Here is a 17,373-nt window from a genome sequence, read left to right as displayed (position 1 = left end):
TTAAACATACAAACACAAAAAGACATGAAAAGCTTAATTCAGCAGCCGCACGGTTGTTCGGTGCGTACCGTGTGCATGCAGAGGGCCGGGTCTACAACTCTTAAATAGGGGTGCTCCGATCACGATCGGCCGATCGTTATGCGCATCTAGTCAGTAAAGCCGGTTCTCTAATCAGCGGAAAATTCCATCAGGTGCGTGATTTCACATAGAGCAGCTGTTACTACACAGAGCCATTGTTAACTGAGAAGCTGCGCAAATCCACGGTCATTTTCAGCATTTATTTGCGCATCTTCTCATTTAACAACGGCTCTGTGTAGTAACAGCTGCTCAATGTGAAACCATGCACCTGAGGGAATTTACCGCTGATTAGCGAACCGGCTTTACTGATGAGATGCGCATTAACGATCGGCCGATTGTGATCGGAGCACCCCTACTCTTAAACACCAAACTGAGTTTTGTCTCTTATTGCTCTTGAAACGACAAATACATAAAAAATTGTCACCTTGAAAGTATCCTCGAAAATGTATATCTTAACTGAAAGTAAACATTAGGGAAAGAAATGGAGTGTTACTCTTAAAGTGACTGAGCTTAATTTCCTAGCTGCTGTCAGTGTCCTTAATGATAATCCAAGCAATGAAATCGGAGAAACCACTCACTGCTCTTTACTGAATTACTTTGTAATTTTAACAATCTATATTTCATTTATACAGTAAAGACTAAGTAATGCTATTTACATTTGATTATTCAGTTTCTGTACCTGGACACCTACAAACGTGAAAAATCGTAAACTTTGGTTTAATTTGTATATTTGTGCTATATACACAATTTCATACAGGGCCCACCGGTGAAAGCTGCACCGGAGCCCCACAAACCCCAGCTAGGGCCCTGTAGAGCGATCGGTCTGCTTCAAGTCGAACACACAGCTGCTGCTGTCATCTTATGACACTAGATTCACACTTCAGATTAGTAGTGTGTGTCATCGATGACAGTAGCTCACTGGAAAATACCCTTCATTGTGTTTGCACTAATTAATACTGCTGCCTGCCAGCTGCAATCACCAATTAAACATTGTCCCATGTTTTTTTTTTTATATATATATCGTCATGAATATTGTTATCACGAATATTTTTGAAATATTGTGATATAATTTTGAGGCTATCGCCCACCACTATGTGCAGCTCTTAAAATGGGTCATAAATTGCCTAAAAAAATTTTTAATTCTTTAGATACCCTGTAAATAGTGAAAGAAATTCCTTCCTTCATATTTGTTGACATTTGTGTATTAAAAATAAAAAAATTTAAATCTGATTTTCTATATTGGTCTAGTTATATAAATTTTCCGGTCTGTCAAAATCTCTAGAGTACCTGCCTGAAGAGCTACCAAGGATTTTTTAAGTTTGCAAGCCCTGTGACATTTGTGTACATGAACTCATGCACCCTCCAACTGGATTTATTTATATTTATATATATAGTGTGTGTGTGTGTGTGTGTGTGTGTGTGTGTGTGTGTGTGTTTGTTTTTTTTACACACATCCCACTTTACTTTCAACAGCAGTCTTTCTGCAGACACTAGTCCAAATCACAATGTGTTTAAGTAAACAGCACTACTTTTGATTTATTACAAAAAAAAAATTTGCCAAATTACATTCAAGTAAAATCTATATTTTACAACTAGATTCCATGATTCTGTCCATGTTTTCCACATAGCCTTGGGTCCTATTATCCCCAGTCTGAACTATTCTACTGCACTTGACCTCCTACACCAGCTAACCAAGTTATGAATGGAAATAAATAACATGAAAACTATGCTAGAATAACAAACAGGCCATTATCAAATAGAGAAGAACAGAAACACTGCTCTTCTTGTTCCCAGTCCCTCTTCTCACTCTCTAATCAAAACGTTAGTGCTGCACAGGAAGAGAAAGTTGTCGACAATACTATAGACACACAGAAACTTCCCAGACTGCAACAGGTATGGCACACAATACAACTCTTTTAGACTCGGAAGTTCACACCACATTCATCTCAATACTTCCTTTGCGATGGCTGCTATTGTTTATAAAAGGTGTCTGATGAAACTAGAAATCTACAAGAGGACAGAACCATCCTGACACTGGCGTGTTATCAGACAGGCGGACCACTCAACCTGTTCTTCCTGTTAACCAGCCCGTCCTCCACCCTTCAGCAAATACAAGTTTACATTAACCTTTTTAAGCCCTCTGTCAATATTTGTAGCCTGACTGGATTCAAATACAGTTAGACACAAAGCTAACACAAAAGATCCACAAGGTCAAAATAATCTAAATTGCAAAAATCACAGAGATATTTTTAATGATCACATCTATTTTCTTATATTAGAAATGATTAAATGACCTCAACATTTTCAAAATGAAACATTGTGACAACATTTCATTGAAGTAAAAGCTTATGTTAGGGTTAGCAGCCGAATATCATCCGAATCAGTTTACTTGACAACTATATATTAGGTGAAAAAAAATAATAATAATAAAAAAAAAAAGAGTAGTATGTTCGAATTCATGTTATTCATAAAGCAGTAAGCATTCTTTTAGGGCCAATCTGACAATATTGTGTAACTGACAATATAACTTAAATAATAACTGATAACATCAACTTACTGATTTTAATACAGCAGCAATATTGCATCTGCATTTTAATCTACACCAGGTGAAAGCGTGCACCAATTATTTATTTATTTTTTTATACAATTTCAGCTTTAAACACAATGACATTATTATCACAGACAATACATCTCACACCCTTACACTCGAACCTTTTAACATTAAAAAAGCTTTGCAGTGCTTGCTGAGAGCGCAGTGACTCAGACTGGTATCAGGTCCCTCAGATCCAAGCGGTCTCTGTCTCTGACCAACAGCCTCTGGTTCCCCCACACACATCTTTCGTCACCATTAACTCTCCTCACAGCATTCCTCACATTTTAGGCCAAACAAGTAGTCTCAGATTTCAGAAAACGTCTATGATAAGAGATTTCACACACAAACTGACAAGAAACAGGCTTTAAGATGCGTGTTCTCAAGCTCAGTCTAAACCGCACACTTTTGGCGTATAACCCAGCAGTCACGCTCATATGGCCCACCCCAAACTGCTTTTATAAGGAACTGGATAAATATGTCAAAATGTTCACATTTAATTTCCATCAGTTTCTCACACAAAACTACAGTGCGCCTACAGAAGACTTGGGATACAGCACATGCATTGTGTGGACTACTTTATTAAACTTTTATGGTTTCTTAAATCTTCATGCTTCAGTGGAAGCTTTATTTTTCATATGCCCAGAAAAGAGCAGCCAGAACATTATTCAAAAGCTCTTATTTTTGTGAACAACATGAAAGCAAGGACATGAACACAGAATGGTTATGAACTGTGCACAACTAAAGTTAAACTAAAAGTAGTTTCCATTAAATGTATTAATTGGACAATAGATGTCTGAGCTACTAAAAAAATCAAAGATGAACATGCTCAGACACGAATAACTGAATTTAATAGTTAGCATAGCTTCTTACAATAAATGGTTAAAAACCGGAATGCACTCGGTTCAAGCACTCAGCCCTTGAGGGGAAAGCCTGATACACGGCCAATTTACTGGCGTTTCATGTTTCCACATGTTCATAATAAAACAGCTTCAACGTTTTTTATATCCCAGCAAAGATTTATACAAAAACTGTGGAGACCAATGCTATTAATAGGACAGAAATCTTTGCTAAGTTATGCGTTTTGATATGTATTTCTTAGGAATAAAATAAATAAATAAACTGGTCACCTTCAGGCCTGATACTTGAGATATTTAAGTTTTGTTTTTAAAAAGATGTTTAATTAGGAATGTAATATTCACCTGGTTCACAGTGGTTATTAACAAAATCAATAAACTGTGAGTTACAAAAGTTGTTTGGTTTCTCTATTACATTGTTTTTCTTTGGCTTCTTGTGTGAAAAACTTAATTTTACATTACATTTTTGACTGGCTGTCTGACTTCAAAGACACTTTTGATTAAAGTATCCTGGAATTCACTAAAATAGGATTATCCTTACACGGGTGTAAGATAGGATGGTCCTGGATGCGCTGTGCTTGCTGGGCACAGCACTTGGATGCATCTGTGATCTGGAAGATTTCATTCATTAAATGCCAAAACATCACTGCAAGCAATACTGGTGGTCAGTCCATCAGCACTGTGTGCAGGATTTACTGCTGTACACACACGGGGAGCAAAGCAAACGTGTGCTCTTCACAAACCCGCTGACAGCGTTATAAAAACCCTTCACTGCTCACTGTTCTGAGAGAGTTCTTCAATATCACTGTGGTAAAGGTTACACAAGGACTAAATGAGAGGGAAAAGGCTTTTTAAATGGATGCACAGCAGCGAGAGGGAGAGGAAGCTGTCCTGTGTCAGTAATGCATCATGGTTAGGAGGAGCCTTTAAATCAGCATTAAAAGTTTCTGCTAGTCTTCTCCTCCACGCAGACGTTCCCCTGAAAGTGCTCTCTGGTGCTTCATGCATGGGTCTGTGCTCTGAAGGGTCGCTAAAAGGCAAAAGTGACTACAGTTGAAGATTGTAAAAAAAGAAGAAGCAGCAGCAGTTAGCTATATGTGGCCCATTCATGTCATATCGCATACTAATGCAGTTCACAATTTAGCAATTAAGCGTTTTGTTCGTGGTGACGGTTCATAGATCATTTCATGTGGGTTTGAACCTTTCATCTCTCTGTCCAAATATTTAACCACTACACCACTGTGTCATGGAGGAAGAGCTCACTGGTACCTGCCATTGTCACAATGTTTTTCTCAACCACATTTCGCCGAGTTCTAGTGCTCTCTGCCATCTGCACAATGACACTGGTTGTGTTTCAAACCCCTGTACATGACAGTGAGTCACAGGTTCATAAAACATAGCACTTTAGCGTCACAGGAGTGTTATGGGTACAGCTCGGTCTACAAAAATGATTCAGATACTAACTAGGCCTATACTACCAACAAAGCTGAAAGACGACCAAAACAGCAGAGCAATCTAAACATGTCTATCATGCAGCCTAAGATGACCAGAAACACTGCTGACTGGAAGTATGCCTATGATACCTGCTGCTGATTTTGTAAAACACCTGATGGCCAAAACTGCTACTAACTCGGAGTATGTCTATATGATACCTAAAAGTAATGAAGGACTTCCAACGTGCCTACGAGGTCCCACAATGCACCTTTGATGCCCCAAACTTCTGAACGACTCTTAGTCTCAACTTTACTGCCTCAAACTGCTGCTGACTCGAAGCGCGCCTCCGCACAAATGCTGAAGCAGCAGAGCGAGAATTAGGTTTTGAGACGCGGCCCATGACGCTTCTCATTCATCAAGTTGAGAAGAGTCTTTTCTAACAACAATGGTCCCAGTACAGGCTGGCGTCTTCTTACCTTGGGCAAATCCCGGAGCTGGTTGGCGTCCAGTAAAAGCTCTTCCAAACTCGCTCTGCAGCGATAGATCTCATCCGGGACGAAGAGCAGCGAGCAGTGGCGCTTATCGATCGACTCGATGTGACGGTTGCACCGCCACAGGGGGATACAGTTAAACATCACGGGATGGCGATCCTAGCCCTAGATAAATCCGTTCTGCTGGAAAAGTTGCCACAGCAAATCCAAACTAAAACAAACAAGCGGGAGATACTTGGAACAGTGAAAGAGCGCCAAAGCAACTAGTGTCGGATACAAATCTAGCGATCCCCAACGCAAATGTATCGCGCACTGAAACATGGAATAAAAACGTCGCGCTCCACTTCTGCTTTGATCCCTGGAGTTTTTCCTTCCGCTTTTTCACCTTTCTCGCAACATCTTTACTGCAAGGCTGAGAAATGTCCCGTATCTTTCTTTGTAAGCGGTCACATGTCTGTTTCGTTGCGTTTATTTCGTGTTTTTCTTATCCCGGAGTTTATTTCCTCCTCGTCCAGTTTCTGACCCGGAACATTCACTCCCTCATTCCAGGTTGACGTCACGAATCCCAGCGGCTCCTCCCTTTTTTCTGTCGCTCGCTCCCTCCCTGCACACAAACAATAACACACTGAACTACAGAAACTGCACTTCCTCTAACACACCTGGGTGCCCTTGAAATAGTATGTGAAATTCAACAAGTTTTTTTTATTTTTATTATTATTATTATTATTATTATTATTATTCATATCGTCCATCGTATCTATCTGTCTGTCTATCACAAAACTTGACAATCTATGTTACTAAGTAAGAATATAGTCCAAAGAACATTTTGCGTGCGTCCGCGAAAGCAATGACAGATTAGCAGCTGTGTAATGTAACAGGTTATATTCTTGCTCTTTCTTTATATTTTGACAGTCGGTAAAGTTCTTGGGAAGTTTTTTAAAACAACAAAAAATAGATTAACTTTTTATTATACGTTTATCATTATTATTAACCCTCAAGCATCCATCGGGACAAATGTGGGCAAACCCATTTTGTTTTGACAATCTAGGATATCTTAAATATTAAAATGGCACAAATTAATTTTGTACCCTTACAGGACAGCAACTTAGCTAGCCTACTGCTAAGAGTAAAGAATTAAAACATTTAATCCACGTTCTTGCTTTAATATTTTAAATTTAACTACACAAGCAACAACGTCCACCATTGTAAAATGTTGTCAAAAACCAGTAATCATTTGCTTACTAATTTGTATGCAACTTAGAAAGCACTTTTTCAAAAAAACATTTTTCTAGTGGTACCTTCGGGAATGTTCTCTGTTCTAGAGTTATAACATGAACAGAGCTGTGCCAAGATGACAGCTGCTGGCTCAAAACTGCCTGCTATGTTTGTGACACAGAAATCTTAAGAAATTAGGTTACTGTCAATATAAAACCTAGGTTACTGGATTTTGTGTTTCTATAAATTGTTGTTTAAAAGACGATATTGCACACCTGGTCACCATTTATTTTTATTTTTTTTCTTCAGTGACACACTATGACTGAGTCAAGACCACATGCTTATGCAGAAAGATTGCAGAGACACTGTTCAGGATGAACCACAAAACAATTCATAAATTGGCAAAAAAGTAAAAGGAGACATGTTACTCACTTGGTATTATTGTTTTTACCCAACAGCCATTTTAAAATATTTAAAAAATTTCAGTCTACATATTTTTTTAACTAGATATTTGAAATGACAACCTTCCCATTACTCAATCTAACTGAGGCATTATTTCCCACCTAGCAATAGAACGTATGTGATTGAAATCCATATTAACAACACTTCCTGAGGCAATACACACAGCCGGTAATGACATCTCGGCAAAGATTTGTCATTCAGACAATATCAGCTGAAATTATGTGGCCACATCCAAATGATCTACCACAAAACACCTGATCCCACCGCACTTCCACTACATGCAATTTACTGTATGACTCAAATCTACATTTCCTGGATTTATTAAATTTGTATGTATCTCACATTTTCTGCCCGTAGCTTACATTAACAATTTTCATAACATAAGTACATCATTTACTTGGGTATTTAAACATTTCACTCAGAGAGTTAATTCACTTATATATCTGACAAAATTATCTTTAGTGACACTGTTTACAATGTGTAACATGTTTCACTGGCTATGATTTGGACTGGATAGTGGGTTTTAGAGAGCTGTGTGTGCAGATACTGTTTTGGCCTTTGTTTTTAAGATTTTAAGAATGTGAATGAACATTTTGCTATATTATGGGTGTATTTAGTTTGGTGGTAAGAACATGTTCAATTACAGTTATCAAATAGTGTAATCCTGGAAAGTGAAGGGGTTATATGTTCACTTCAAACGAAGGGTTTTTAATTAACATCTAGCCATCTAGCTTGGTTTCTTGAAGAATATCCATACTTTTTGCAAAGGAAAGAAATATGTATTTAGTGCATTTTTTTGTTCTTGATCACACCTTATTTTAAGGTCCAAATCTCAAAATTAACAAACCATTAACTATGATTTTTGCCTCAGTAAGCTCCTAATTTGTTACTTATTAGTTAGTAAAGTAAATGGTTAGTAAGGTAAAGGCTTATTAATAGTCAGTAAGGTAAAAGGTAAATTTATAGGCAAAAATTTTTAGTAATATTTTCTGTATTTCTCAGAAGTCTGGTTTCAAGCAGAGGTGGGTAGAGTACCCAAAAACTGTACTCAAGTAAAAGTAAAAGTACTTCTAGAAATATTTACTCAAGTAAAAGTAAAAGTACTAGTCTTGAATAGTTACTTGAGTAAGAGTAAAAGAGTATCGGATAAAAAATCTACTCAAGTAGTTAGTTACTAGTTACTTTGGGTCATATATACTGAGCCTATTTTTATTTAGATATATAGATAAAATGTATGTAATGTATGTGTGCGTGTATAAATGTATATATTTCATCAGCCTTTACTCCAATTTATGTAATTTATTATAAAACCCTGTCTGTTTACTTAAGTAACAGACATAGGTGTCATGCCATAACATATTTTTAATACGACTGACTTTATATTAAATGTGAATTTAACATTGAAAGTTAATGTGATATAAATATTACTACTAATCTTTCATTGTTCAGAAAGAGAGCAAATAACATTTACATTATTAAAGATCATTTTCACTGACAGTCTAGATTTCAATCACTCTCAGAAACTCCCATTAAAATCACTGAAACTGTTAACACTGTGAAATCAATATCTTAATTAAAGATTCGTACACACATCTGCACTTTGTTGTTCCTGCGAGAGAATTCGCCAGAAAGAGATATTCAGTCAGTGAGCGAGTGAAGGAAGCACCGGCATTTTAGCGATGACTCATCTGAACGCCTCTGATTGGCCAATGCTTTAATAAGCTCAAAAGAATCATGTGTGATTTGTTATAATGCGCAGCGCTGTATAAACACATCTATTTCTGGCTAAGCGCCAGCAAGCAATCACAGATCTGAATTTAGCAGCTGATAATATGACTCGCTGAACGTACTTGCACCAGTGTGATTGTATTAAAATTAATAAAATCTTAATCGGCTATTTTTTGTCTTTTGGAAGCTGCATTCAACTTGACTCCCCTCTGTTATAAGCCACACACTTACAACAAACTAATGTCACAGTGCTATCGTGTACTGTAATCGAATGTAGCCCAAGTTATTACCTGTTAAACAGTAGACAGCACACGCGGTGTTCATCTAATAAGGATCTCCATCGCTAGCAAATAATAACCTTTGCAGATTTCAATTCAGTGCAGTTCCAGCCACGTTTTCAACGCTCTTTCTGTTCTTAAACGTTACAACTCCGAGTGAACCACTTCAGACGCTCAGCGCGTGCGGCAGGGAACTGAACGACTCATTCAAACTGATTCATGAACCAATTCACTCGTTTGCCAATTGGTTTGATCAAGCCTTTGAACAGAATTGACTCAAAAGAATGAATCATTCGCGAATGGGCATCGCTCATTGCCCAGAGAAAAGTAGACGGCGCGTTTGGAATAAACTGAAGCATTATAACATTTATTGCATTAAAATAAAGTAACGAGAGGAGCGTCGCCCACAGTAACGAAGTAAAAGTACAGATTTTTCCCCAAAATTTACTCAAGTAAGAGTATAAAGTACCCATCTTTAAATATACTCCGAAAAGTATTCGTTACCCCAAAAAATTACTCAAGTAAATGTAACGAAGTAAATGTAACTCACTACCCACCTCTGGTTTCAAGTATAATTCGCTTGAAGTAATGGTGCTTCATATTATCAACATTCAACATTATCCAGAGAAACAAGTGTTAATAATACATCCCCTGTGACATTTGTACTGGCCATCAGGGCACCATACAGATTTTATCAAATATTTTGCTGATTTTCTATCCGAGTTAGTGTTGGCTGCAGATAAAGTCTTAATTGTTTGTGATTTTAATATCCATACTGATAATAAAAAAGATGCATTGGAATTCTGAACTCCATTTGGGGTTAGAGAACATGTCAGGGCCTACTCATTGTTATAATCATACATTAGATTTAATACTGTCTCATGGAATTGATGTTAAAAGTGTTGAAGTTTTGCAGCTGTGATAATATCGGATCATTATCTAGTCTCATGTATACTCCATATCAGTGGTGTAGTGTAGGGTATATGCAGGTATACGATGTATACCTACTCCTTTTGCTGTCAGCTTTCTGTATACCCACTTCAAAATCCCTTATGATGCCCATCATTCATTAGTGTCCTATTAGCCAAAATCATGACAGTCCACCATGACTAGCTAATCAAATCCCATGTGATGCACAGGCTTCCCTTTAAATTTGAATGATTGATTGATTGATTGATTGATTGATTGATTGATTGATTGATTGATTGATTGATTGATGATTGCGTCAGCCGCCTCCAATCTTGACATACAGTATCACGTGAATTCAAGCGGAGACGGTCTGGGGCTTGAGAGCATGTCAGGGAGGCATGCAGAGTGATAAAATAATATTTAATTATTGACTCCTAATGTAAATCAGTACATTATAAGGAAAACAATACCTTAAATATTAAAAGAAGCAAGTTTTTGCAATCAGATTTGTTTTTTTAACTGGTAAACTTCCAGTTCAAGGATCCAGTTACCTAATACCTTCAAACATTAGCCTAAGTTCAAAACAGCTACAGAGAAAACCTGACCGATTTAATTAGAGATTGCTTAGAGTCACATCTAGAATTATTCTTTTCAGCATGTATTTGGCTTAAAAGCATGAGTGTTTTATAATGGATGCTGCTGAAGCCTGAAGGTGTTTTTTTAAGATTCTGAATGGATCCGTATAGAAGCCTGTGCAGTCAGGTCGAGGCAGCAGGTTTAATGATCTTTTGGGGTCTCCTTATAGTCTTGTTTGATATCACTGCTTGCCTAGTGCTTAATTGTATAAAAATGCTCTAAATCATTTGATTTATTGTTATTTTTGTAATTATTTATTATTATTATTTTTTATTTCACTATTTATTTATTTATTTTGCACTATATATTATATAGATAAATTGTAAAAGGTATGAGGGATGTAGGGGGTTAATAATTGCCCATCATTGTATGCCATGGGAGAAACAGAAAGAAGTAGGCTGCACAGTCCTGGACAAATTTATCACATTTTAAATGTTTTTGGTATCAAATAGAGATCATGATCCTTCTACAGATAACTAAACAAAATAGCTTGTCTACTAGAGGTTAAAATTGTTGCAGTCTATGTAATATTTTACATTTTAATTATTTATTGCAAAATTTTGTGGCTAATATTAATATCATGAACCTTACTCCGTGAAGTCAAGCAGCAGAAGTTACAGTAAGTGAAAATGCGCAAATAATACTGGCCCATTTTGGGGTGAACCAAATATGCAAGACTAGTCTTACGTCACAGTTTATAAAACAGGCCATTCATACTTTGTTGGGCCGCTTAAAAAATGGGGACATAAATTAAGAGTATACCCACTTCTCCAGGCACCACTACATCACTGCTAAAAAGCTGTAAATCCAACTCAACTGCAAATTCAACAACAAATATTGTAGCACCATCATTTCTATCACAAAAGACTGCTTTGTATATAATCTTCCTGACTTGTCCCAATTCCTTAGCAAATCCAGTAGTTAAAAAATACTTGATGTTATAACAGAAACTATAAAGACTCTTTTCTAGCACTTTAGATATGGTTGCTCCTTTATGCATAAAGGAGGAGGAAAACAGTCTGACACCATGGTATAATGAGAACACTCATGCCTTAAAGAGAGCAGCCCAGAGAATGGAGCACAGATGGAAGGAAAAAAACTAGAGGTATTTTGTATTGCATTGTATTTTGTATTTTGTATTGCATTGTATTGCAAACAGGTTCTCCCCACTCAGTGATGCACCCACTGAGAAACCTGATGAAAGTGCTCTAGTTATTGGTGATTCTATTGTACGGAACGTGAATATAGAGACACCAGCCACCATAGTCAAATGTTTACCGGGAGCCAGAGCGCCTGACATCTTGGCAAATTTAAAAGTGCTGGCTAATGCTAAACGTAAATACAGTAAGATTGTTATTCATGCCGGCGCTAATGATGTTCGACTTCGCCAGTCGGAGATCACTAAAAATAACATTAAAGAGGTGTGTGAACTTGCAAGCACGATGTCAGACACTGTAATATGCTCTGGTCCCCTCCCTGCTTACCGTGGTGATGAGATGCATAGCAGATTGTCATCACTCAATGGCTGGATGTCTAAGTGGTGCCCACAGAATAACATAGGTTTCATAGACAATTGGACGAGCTTTTGGGGCAGATCTGACCTGTTGAAAAGAGATGGTCTTCATCCCTCCTGGGGTGGCGCCACTCTTCTCTCTAGAAATATGGCAAATAGTCTTCGTGTTTATACTTGACTAACTGGGGCCCAGGTCAGGAAGCAGACAGACTGGCTAAACCGACCGTCTGCTAGCTGCCTCCCGTCACAGAGGTCAGTTAATTCTCAGCACATAGAGACTCTTTCACCTAGATATCACACTATAGAGACTGTGTTTGTTCCCCGAACTAGAAAATACAAAAAACGTCCAAACCAAGTTAAGATTAACAATTTAATTGAGGTTCAACAAATAAAAAACAGAAGCAATATGGATAAACAAATGATAAAGCTTGGCTTATTGAATATCAGATCCCTTTCTACGAAAACACTTTTTGTAAATAATATGATCACTGATCATAATATAGATGTACTCTGTTTGACAGAAACCTGGCTAAAACCTGATGATTACATTATTTTAAATGAGTCCACCCCCCAAGATTACTGTTATAAACATGAGCCGCGTCTAAAAGGTGGAGGTGTTGCTTCAATTTATAACAACGTTTTCAGGATTTCTCAGAGGGCAGGCTACAAGTATAACTCGTTTGAAGTAATGGTGCTTCATATAACATTATCCAGAGAAACAAATGTTAATGATAAATCCCCTGTTATGTTTGTACTGGCTACTGTATACAGGCCACCAGGGCACCATACAGACTTTATTTTACATCCGAGTTAGTTCTGGCTGCAGATAAAGTCTTAATAGTTGGTGATTTTAATATCCATGTTGATAATGAAAAAGATGCATTGGGATCAGCATTTATAGACATTCTGAACTCTATTGGGGTTAGACAACACGTTTCAGGACCTACTCATTGTCGAAATCATACTCTAGATTTAATACTGTCACATGGAATTGATGTTGATGGTGTTGAAATTATTCAGCCAAGTGATGATATCTCAGATCATTATTTAGTTCTGTGCAAACTTCATATAGCCAAAATTGTAAATTCTACTTCTTGTTACAAGTATGGAAGAACCATCACTTCTAACACAAAAGACTGCTTTTTAAGTTATCTTCCTGATGTAACCAAATTCCTTAGCATATCAAAAACCTCAGAACAACTTGATGATGTAACAGAAACTATGGACTCTCTCTTTTCTAGCACTTTAAATAAAGTTGCTCCTTTACGCTTAAGGAAGGTTAAGGAAAACAGTTTGACACCATGGTTTAATGAGCATACTCGCACCCTAAAGAGAGCAGCCCGAAAAATGGAGCGCAGCTGGAGGAAAACAAAACTAGAGGTATTTCGTATTGCTTGGCGGGAAAGTAACATATCCTACAGAAAAGCATTAAAAACTGCTAGATCCGATTACTTTTCTTCTCTTTTAGAAGAAAACAAACATAACCCCAAGTATTTATTCAATACAGTGGCTAAATTAACGAAAAATAAAGCCTCAACAAGTGTTGACATTTCCCAACACCACAGCAGTAATGACTTTATGAACTACTTTACTTCTAAAATTGATACTATTAGAGATAAAATTGCAGCCATTCAGCCGTCAGCTACAGTATCACATCAGACAGTGCACTATAGACCCCCTGAGGAACAGTTCCACTCATTCTCTACTATAGGAGAGGAAGAATTGTATAAACTTGTTAAATCATCTAAACCAACAACATGTATGTTAGACCCTATACCATCTAAGCTCCTAAAAGAGGTGCTTCCAGAAGTCATAGATCCTCTTCTGGCTATTATTAATTCCTCATTGTCATTAGGATATGTCCCCAAAACCTTCAAACTGGCTGTTATTAAGCCTCTCATCAAAAAACCACAACTAGTTAATTATAGACCAATCTCGAATCTCCCTTTTCTGTCCAAGATACTAGAAAAGGTGGTATCCTCACAATTATATTCCTTCTTAGAGAAAAATGCTATATGTGAGGATTTCCAGTCAGGATTTAGACCGTATCATAGTACTGAGACTGCTCTCCTTAGAGCAGGGCTATTCAATTGGCGGCCCGCGGGCCACATGCGGCCCGCCAATCATCTCCATGCGGCCCGACGGCACCAACCTCCCTCCTCCTCTTTTCGCTCCGATTGACCTGAGAAACGTTTTACGTGTGAATATTTCAGCAGTTATTATATGTGTCCCGAATTTATGTCGACTGAACCAGCGATAGGCTACCAATCCTTCGTGAATGAATCATTCTTTTGGTTCGATTCTTTCTAAACGCGCTTGCATAACGGTCTAAAACTATTCGGATTCATTCGGACCGCTCCGTAACTGAATCATCTGAAGCGGTTTCTCGTTCAGTACAGTTACAACAAATAGCGATGTTTTCAGTTGTTTCAATAGTTGTTTAAACACGGCCCAGCGCGGAGTTGCGTTTACTCCCGGTCCCGGACACACTAATATTAAACAGCGTTGCGACAACCAGTGGAAGCGTTTCAGTTCGACAGAAACATTTCTGTTACAAACCACAAATCACTCGATGATTTAATTAGTATTAAATCGGATGAAACAGCCTCAACATTCCCAACAAGACTGATGAGGAAAGCAGGAGAAACATTGTGGCATGACCGAAATTAGAAGACTTTAAATCCCCTAATCACCCTTACAAACATTTACCACATTTACTGTAGTAATTTACCATGGTTGGGCAGAAATGTGCAATATTTATATTGAATACTATGTAGTAATAAATAAATATAGTAAATATATACTATAATATTATATAGTTTAATAGTAAATATAGTGATTTATATTGCATTAGTTTTATTAGGTGGGTAGAGGAATATATATTTAATGCTTGTTATGAAATTATGTCAGTTTCTTTGTAAAGGTGCGTATAGTTTTTAACTTGTGTTTAGGCATTTTTTATACAGTGGGAGCCTGTGGTTAACAAGTCTCACTGTCAGAATATTTTCATTTAAGCATAACAATTATAAATAAAATAATTATTATTTCTCACCAACAGCTATAAGTTTGTATAAATAATTTATTTGTTCCAAGGAAAATAGTTGTACACAGCAGTAAATTATCAAGTTTTTATTTATTATGGTTTTATATATTTGCATACTGTTGGGTACCACATTTCCAAGTAAATACCACACTTCTTTAGGGTTACTTTAGCTTATTTATTGAAACTGTTATGTTTCAATAAATAAGATAAACCCCCAAACCAACCCACCGGCCCACCTCAACTTTTCGATTTGATAATGCGGCCCTCGAATGAAACTAATTGAATAGCCCTGCCTTAGAGTTACAAATGATCTGCTCTTATCATCTGATTGTGGATGTATCTCTCTACTAGTTTTATTGGATCTTAGTGCTGCGTTTGACACAATTGACCACAACATTCTTTTGCATAGACTTGAACACTTTGTTGGCATCAGTGGAAGTGCATTAGCATGGTTTAAATCGTACTTATATGACCGCCATCAGTTCGTAGCAGTGAATGAAGATGTATCCTATCGATCACAAGTGCAGTATGGAGTACCTCAAGGCTCAGTACTAGGGCCGCTACTCTTCACGCTTTATATGTTACCCTTGGGAGATATCATCAGGAAACATGGTGTTAGCTTTCACTGTTATGCTGATGATACTCAGCTCTATATTTCTTCACGGCCCGGTGAAACACACCAATTTGAAAAACTAATGGATTGCATAGTCGATATAAAAAACTGGATGACGAGTAATTTCTTACTGCTAAATTCTGAAAAGACAGAGGTGTTAATTATAGGACCTAAAAACTCCATTTGTAATAACCTAGAACACTGTCTAAGACTTGATGGTTGCTCTGTCAATTCTTCGTCATCAGTTAGGAACCTAGGTGTGCTATTTGATCGCAATCTTTCCTTAGAAAGCCACATTTCTAGCATTTGTAAAACTGCATTTTTCCATCTCAAAAATATATTTAAATTACGGCCTATGCTCTCAATGTCAAATGCAGAAATGTTAATCCATGCATTTATGACCTCAAGGTTAGATTATTGTAATGCTTTATTGGGTGGTTGTTCTGCACACTTAGTAAACAAACTACAGCTAGTCCAAAATGCAGCAGCAAGAGTTCTTACTAGAACCAGGAAGTATGACCATATTAGCCCGGTCCTCTCAACACTGCACTGGCTCCCTATCAAGCATCGTATAGATTTTAAAATATTGCTTATTACTTATAAAGCCCTGAATGGTTTAGCACCTCAGTATTTGAATGAGCTCCTTTTACATTATAATCCTCTACATCCGCTATGTTCTCAAAACTAGAACTGGCAATTTGATAATACCTAGAATATCAAAATCAACTGCGGGCGGCAGATCCTTTTCCTATTTGGCGCCCAAACTCTGGAATAACCTACCTAACATTGTTCGGGAGGCAGACACACTCTTGCAGTTTAAATCTAGATTAAAGACCCATCTCTTTAACCTGGCATACACATAACATACTAATATGCTTTTATTATCCAAATCCGTTAAAGGATTTTTAGGCTGCATTAATTAGGTAAACCGGAACCAGAAACACTTCCCATAACACCCTATGTACTTGCTACATCATTAGAAGAATGGCATCTACGCTAATATTTGCCTGTTTCTCTCTTGTTCCGAGGTCACCGTGGCCACCAGATCCAGTCTGTGTCCAGATCAGAGGGTCACTGCAGTCACCCGGATCCAGTACGTATCCAGACCAGATGCTGGATCAGCACCTAGAAAGGACCTCTACATCCCTGAAAGACAGCGGAGACCAGGACAACTAGAGCCCCAGATACAGATCCCACCAGAGGAGCACCAGGACAAGACCACAGGAAACAGATGATTCTTCTGCACAATCTGACTTTGCTGCAGCCTGGAATTGAACTACTGGTTTTGTCTGGTCAGAGGAGAACTGGCCCCCCAACTGAGCCTGGTTTCTCCCAAGGTTTTTTTCTCCATTCTGTCACCGATGGAGTTTCGGTTCCTTGCCGCTGTCGCCTCTGGCTTGCTTAGTTGGGGACACTTCATCTACAGCGATATCGTTGACTTGATTGCAAATAAATGCACAGACACTATTTAACTGAACAGAGATGACATAACTGAATCCAATGATGAACTGCCTTTAACAATTATT

The 17,373-nt window shown here is 37.7% G+C and overlaps 1 protein-coding gene across 1 annotated transcript in view; it reads right to left on the bottom strand.

Moving 5' to 3' along the window:
* Positions 1-6,049, bottom strand: part of LOC132110988 (leucine-rich repeat-containing protein 1-like) — a 49,909-nt gene extending 43,860 nt beyond the window's left edge. Inside the window, exon 1 of the mRNA XM_059518142.1 lies at positions 5,436-6,049. Within this exon, the coding sequence (XP_059374125.1) occupies positions 5,436-5,594 (159 nt within the window). The 5' untranslated portion in view covers positions 5,595-6,049. The remainder of the gene's footprint in view (positions 1-5,435) is intronic.
* Positions 6,050-17,373: the final 11,324 nt, after the last annotated feature.

Source organism: Carassius carassius, chromosome 30 (genome assembly GCF_963082965.1).
Source record: "Carassius carassius chromosome 30, fCarCar2.1, whole genome shotgun sequence".
Taxonomy (NCBI): Eukaryota; Metazoa; Chordata; class Actinopteri; order Cypriniformes; family Cyprinidae; genus Carassius; species Carassius carassius.
Note: the sequence above shows the minus strand (reverse complement) of the source record. Positions and strands in the feature narration are given on the sequence as shown.